The following is a 6,666-nucleotide window of genomic DNA, read 5'->3' as shown; positions in this document are numbered from 1 at the left end:
ATGGAGAGAACTAATTAGTGAAAAACACATGACATAAAAAAACAAGTAGCACAATGCCAGAAATAAGCCCTTCATTAAAAGTAATCCATTTAAATATAAATAGTTTAAACTTGCCAAAGATTTAAAGAATGATTTCAGAAACATGATCCAACCATGCAATATTCAAAATAGACAAATGCATAGATAAAAAAGATTAGCAGGGCAGTGAGCAGGATGATGAGGAAAAGCTAAATGGGGAGCAATCATTTAGTATTTATACAACGTTCTGAGGTGCTAGAAATATTTTGAAATTCCAAATGCACATTTTGAAGGCCATAAATTCTACTGAATTGTATGCTTGAAAATAGTTACACATGTAACATGTTAAATTCCCCTCAGTTTTAAAAATGAGTCATAGCAATAATGATGTCCATTCAGGTTGATTGTTATCTTCTTTTAAAGTCCTGTAATGTCTCCAATGTTTTGGTTTTATTCTTTACTGTTCTGTTCAATTTTATTATAACTGATGATACAGGCAATTCTTTTTAAGATAGCAAGAGGCAGTATGGTAACCATTGTTGATCACTTTATATTGTGTTTTTACATTGTCTATTATGTCCATCCTTTTTATTTGACTGACTCTGTTCTGTTATGTCACATTTGGTTTTACTCTCTTCAAAAAAAAGTAATAAGGACTGTGGGAGTAATAAAATCCAAAGTGTGTAATTGTCATTGTACAGAAGAAAGGAAAAGAAAGTGCTCTAAACAATATAAATGCATATATATTTAACAGCATAAGATAGATAACCATATTACTGAGTTTTGTTGGATCATTGAACAAAACTTTTTCCAGTCTCACTGTTTGAAATTCCACTTTATATGCTTTAATTTTGTAACTTGAACAACTATTTCTAAGATAACAATATGTAATCTATTAACTAGTGATTTCCTATTATTTATTTTTTTCTGAAATTCTGTATAACTTTTACCCTTTTTCTGTTTTTTTCTCCTTAAATAAAAAAATGAGTCATAAATGTCTTTAGCATCCTCCTTTCTTAAATTTAGCAATGCAAATATTACATGAAAAATATATTAGATCATACTTCAAAACATTAAAGCTAAGTATGAATGAGTGAAAAAATCAGGTAATTTTAATTGTTTATGCCACTGAGCAAAAGATCTGGCAGAGTTTAATTATTTACACTTTGTTTATGTTGCTTTCTTAAATTTACAACTTTAGAAATTTATTGCATATTAAATTTTTAAATAAAAATATGAAACAATTATTAAGGTAATACTGACTAATTGGATATTGTAAATGTGGTTAAAATGTTTAAATTGTAAGATTAATTAAGAATGAGTACAATAGGAAGCAAATTGCATTGTATATAAAGCATTGCCCTGAGTTAATATGCTCACCGCGTAAGTTTAAAGGGCTGTATATGAAACTATGGAAATCAGTACAGTGATTCCTCAGAAAACTAAAAGCAAACTTCTATTCATCCCAGTCGTCTCCCTTCTAAAGATAGCAGTTTCCCTATCTTCCTAAAAGAATGAGAACGTTATTACAGTGATATACTCATATCCATGTTCATAGTAGCACAATTCACAACAGCTATAACTTAGAAGCACACTGTTTGTCTGTCCAGCAATAGATGCATTTTTAAAAATGAAGCTTTGTACACAATGGAGTACTACTCTTCTATAAGAAGGACAAACATGAGTCATTTGTAGAAAATGGTTTTACTTTGGACCACAATGTTAAGTGAAATAAAATATCAACACAACATTAAATATCACATAGTTTCTCTTTTATAAGAAACCTAAAGTATAAATAAATTAAAGAGCCAAATAAAAGATACATAACAAGAAACAGTGATAGATTTTTCTTCAGATAAGAAGAGGACTAAGAGTTGTAAGTAGGGGAAAGAGGAGAGACAAGAAGAGGACAAGAAAGAATAGGATGCCTTACATAAAAATTCCCACAATAAATATAATCATTATGTGACACAAATATATATAATAAAATTTTCAATTGTCTGGGAGATATAGAAATGGATGATATTTTTCCTTCCTGTTCTCTGAATTTTCTTAATGAATATGTTTTATAATTACAGTCAGAAAGAAAATGTTGCCTTCTAATTATTTACTACTGGGAAAGTTAAAAAGAAGCTCAGCTTTGATAAATGTTGATAGTCCTATCTTGAAAAGGAAGATACACTGGAATTCTTTCTTCTCAAGTGTAATACTCCTCATAGAAAAACATGTAAAACATGAACAGGAAGCTTAAATCACCAGATCTAATTGTTCAGAACTACAGTCGGCCCTTGAGCAACACCGTTGCAGTGGATTCAGGCAGACAGGTTTCAAAACAGGAAAACTATGGCAGAAGGATTTCATGGAGCAAGGCAACTCTCAATTCCTATAGAATGGGAAGAAGAGAAAAGAATAAGAGCCCTAAAAACAAGGGATCTCTATCCTGATATACACCCCAAACACCTCCATATTTAGTTCAGGTGGTTCGACTGGGATCCACAAGCACAACCAAAGCAAAGGGAATAACCTGTGTCAAGACATAGATTGAATTGCAAGGACCCACAGCAATTTGCTAATTTAGACCAAAAATGCGAAGTGCAGACATTTTGTTAAAAATATTGAGAAGAAAGGCCTACTCCATCACACTCAATGTTTATAATTGAATAAGAGATGTTTAGGATTCCCTTAGAAGGAGGCTATGATGATGTCAGAGTCACCAGATAGATTGATTGGATGCTGGCCAAGCTTTGTTATTCATAAGTACATTGCTCCACTGTTGCCTTCCTGAAGTTTGGTTCCTGGGTGTCTGTCTCTTTCATTAGATGGTCAGCTCACTCTCCAGCATGCTTGCTCCTAGCACAAGAGAAGGTCCTAATACTCAAATGCTTCTAAAACTACCCTGATGAAACCTGGCATTGATAATTCTGTCACTGGGAACCCATGTTTATGAGAATGTCCTGGCGAATACCACATCCTACAGACCCACCTTGCACACCTGGGTTTCTGGTGAGGACAGGAACACATGATTTGATCTGACTCATCAGCTGTGGTCATTGTACGAGTCTCACACACTTAAAAGATATCATGATGAGAGGAGGCAGTGGCAATAGTATGTTGTTTTAGAAAGCCTCTTAGGGTAAAGCACCACAAAACTAGTGATAAGTATGAGGTCACTGAGCCAACTCCTCCCCTTTCGTCTGCTGGGACCTAAAAGGCAACATGGACAAATCTTCACAAGCTCTGACTTGGAGACCCTTCTTGCTTCTTGGGAAGATGCAGCTGCTCCTGCCCCTGTTGGCCTTCTTTCTGCTCCCCAGAGCAGAGGCAGGTGAGTAACCATCTCCACCCTCCAGAGGCCCAATCCTATTGTACGGAGCACATGATTCTCCTATCCCTATGCAACACCCCCAGAGCCTTCTGTCTGCAAGAATTGCTCTGAACCTGAACTCCAATTCCACCAGAAGACCTCAGGTAGGACACTGCATAAGCCACCAGAGTTCCTTCTCAAGAAGAACCCTTGGGTACTGTACCCTCAGTAAGCCTCAGCTTGCACATCTAGAAAGAATCTTTCTTCAAAGTTCATGCAGGTGAGAAGTAAAAAGGAGAAAATATAAAATACTCCTAAACAGGGCAGAATAGGTCTGTCATCCAGGTCAGTGGAGGGGAAAGGTTTTGCATTCAGCAACTGCCTAGAAGAGATGCCCAGAACTCAGTGACCCCAGAATGGATGGAATCTCTGTCCTTGGAACACTGTTTTTTCCTCTCCTCACTTCTACTAACTTTCTCCAGCTCTGCTTTCTTCCTCTGGACTTCAGTGGCTCCTCTGTTTTCCAGTAGGAACCACAGAGGCAGACTCACACTTCTCTGCTTTCCAGAATCCCATCTGCACTGCTCTACTAACCAGACACTAACTGCAGCTCTTTCTTCATGCTGCCAGCGAACAGATCTGAGACACCCTGTACATGTCAGGCCATAGAAAGAGGATAAGACCACATCTACAGTACACCTAGAGGGCTGCCAGGAGGAAACATCACCATCCTAGATATCACAGTACTCAGACGCGTTTTAGATACTCAAGGGAAGTAAAAAGTTAGAGGAATGATGGAAAGTCTCAGGGGTTTTATTTTCCCCTGATACATACAGTCATCTCCAGTCAAACAGAGCAAAAAGGATTTGTAGAACAAGATGCAATTTCCTGCACTTTGGAAAACAAGTTGAGGCATCTTCCTCTAGGTTCCTGTCCACTTCAGGGAACTGCAGGCTCCCAAATGCCCAACTGATCAGAGACTGTTCGTAGCTACTTGTTCAGGGACACAGTGGCTGCACTCAGTCTTCTTGTTTTCAGGAGAGATCATCGGGGGACATGAAGCCAAACCCCACTCCCGCCCCTACATGGCTTACCTTAAGATCAGGCTTGAGAAGTCTAAAAAGATTTGTGGTGGCTTCCTGATTCAAGAGGACTTTGTGCTAACAGCTGCTCACTGTTTAGGGAGGTGAGAAAAGAAAAACAGACCACAGTTTACAGGAAACACTTCTCAGAGCCCTTTTTCTGGGGAGCTAGCTGAGCTCATGGACATAAACATGAGGAGGATTGGTGAGGGTGGGAAAGGGTCATCATATCCCAAGGGGAGAGAAGCAGGGTGGCACCAAAGAATTCCTGATATAAGGAAAACCAGGGCAATCAAACCTGATTAAATGTAGACCCAGGACCATGCTTTGGCATAACCATGCAAAGTAAAGCAGTTTCATGTCCTTTCCTCCAGGCACTGACCACTGAGAACATCTGGTGCCCAAGGTGCCCTCCCTCAGTACTAAGAAGGAGGGACAGTCATTCAACCAGGCTGCCCTCTGTCATCTACAGCTGTACCCTGTATCAGCTGTGACCCACTTTTATAGATCTTGGGTTGTGTCTTTTGTAGCTCCACATCCACAAATCCACTTGCCTCTGTGTACCGCCAAATAGAGGTCACCTTGGGGGCCCACAACATCAAGGAACAAGAGGACACCCAGCAGGTCATCCGTGTACAAAAAGCGTTTCCCCACCCAGACTATAATCGGAAAAAACGCATCAATGACATCATGCTGCTGAAGGTAAGGCACATGTCCTTGTCGCTCTTGCTCTCCTCAAGAATGGTTGCCACTTCCACTGTCATCCTGCCCCTGCCCTCTTTGCCATCATTTCCATCACATGTGCATACCCAGGAGCATACACTGAACTGGACTTCCTTACTTATTTTCCACCAGCTGGAGAAAAAGGCCAAGTTGACTAAAGCTGTGCAGCTCCTCACCCTGCCCAAGCGCAGGACAGAGGTGAATCCAGGTACCCGGTGCCAGGTGGCTGGATGGGGACGATTGTCCCCAAGGGGAAGACCTGCAAGAACACTGCAGGAAGTGGAGATGGTAGTGCAGATGGACAAGAAGTGTGAGGACCGCTTTAAAAATTATGATCGTGCTACTGAGATTTGTGTTGGAGACCCAAAGATTAAAAATGCTTCCTTTAAGGTAAGAAGAGGCATCTGTCACAATTGGCTTTGTGGGAAAGAGTGTTTGGGACAGATCTAGTACCAGGAGACCCAAGCATCATGGATTCCTGCACCTAGTAGGCTGTTATGTTTCTCCCAGAAAAGAGAAAAAGAGAGCTGCCTGAGCTGGGAGGTACTAAAGCTTCTACCACTTTAACAAGGGGCCTCTGGGGAAGGAAACCGCACTGCAAGCTTCAGTTTGCAACACATTGCCTGAGCTCATGGCACAGGAACCAGAAAACTGTTTCCTTGGTGTGCAGGAATTATATTCTCCTCTGAGACGGCAGCCCTCTTGGTCAATGAGCTCATCCTCTGTGCTCAGTGTGGGAACTGCTCATCAGTGTTCCTGGCCTGTAATCAATAGTCCTCACAACTCTACAGGGGTGAGGTCCAGACCTGGGGATGAACACAAAGGCTGCTACAGGAGTGAAAATCTCCATAGTCAGAGATCAGCAGCTAAGAACCTGTAGTTCCCTCTAATCTCTCACAAGCAAACCTTACAGTCAGTACTGCATGTGGGGGTTTGGGATAATGGAAGTGAGAAGTTAAGTGGCACAGTGGTTACCAGACTCATTCTCTATTTACAGGGTGACTCCGGTGGCCCCCTGGTGTGTAATAATGTGGCACAGGGCATTGTCTCTTATGGAGCCAAGAATGGAACACCACCAGGTGTCTTCACCAAAGTCTCATGGTTTCTACCCTGGATAAAGAAAACCATGAAACAGGGCTGACTGCACACAGCAAACTAAATCCTCTCTATGAGCAACCATCTTACCTGGAGCTGAGTCTAAAATCACTCTAGACCAGATGCCAGCAACTAAATAAATGTTTCATCTCAGTAAGAAGGTTTTTTTGTTCTTTGCTCAATTACTTTGGTTCGTAGGGACCAGCCCTATGCTAAGCAGGACAGTGACACAGTCTGATTTCTGCCTCCTCCACTGCTTCTCCAATCAATACCTTTCAATATCCCCTCTCAAAACTGTTACCCAGCTCCTCCTTATACACTTTAGTTTTTCCACAGCATCTCTTTTTGTAGGGGCTAAATTAAGCACCAACAGGAAAAAAAGTGGACATCTCTCTTCCTGGAGCTCAGAGCGAACATGTGACCTCTTTATGTGTCACATGCAGA

General features: G+C 40.7%; 1 protein-coding gene across 1 annotated transcript; it reads left to right on the top strand.

Annotated features, from left to right (window-relative positions):
* Window positions 1-3,157: 3,157 nt before the first annotated feature.
* Window positions 3,158-6,382, top strand: LOC100720219 (granzyme B-like). The gene is made up of 5 exons (XM_003464770.4): window positions 3,158-3,343; window positions 4,361-4,508; window positions 4,935-5,106; window positions 5,260-5,517; window positions 6,125-6,382. The coding sequence occupies exons 1-5, from the start codon at window positions 3,235-3,237 to the stop codon at window positions 6,266-6,268; spliced, it is 831 nt and encodes a 276-aa protein (XP_003464818.2). The 5' UTR covers window positions 3,158-3,234; the 3' UTR covers window positions 6,269-6,382.
* The last annotated feature ends 284 nt before the right edge of the window (window positions 6,383-6,666 follow it).

The sequence above is a fragment of the Cavia porcellus genome, unplaced genomic scaffold (genome assembly GCF_034190915.1).
Source record: "Cavia porcellus strain 051 isolate PalLab524CR breed Dunkin Hartley unplaced genomic scaffold, mCavPor4.1 scaffold_1, whole genome shotgun sequence".
In the NCBI taxonomy this organism is placed as follows: domain Eukaryota; kingdom Metazoa; phylum Chordata; class Mammalia; order Rodentia; family Caviidae; genus Cavia; species Cavia porcellus.
Note: the sequence above shows the minus strand (reverse complement) of the source record. Positions and strands in the feature narration are given on the sequence as shown.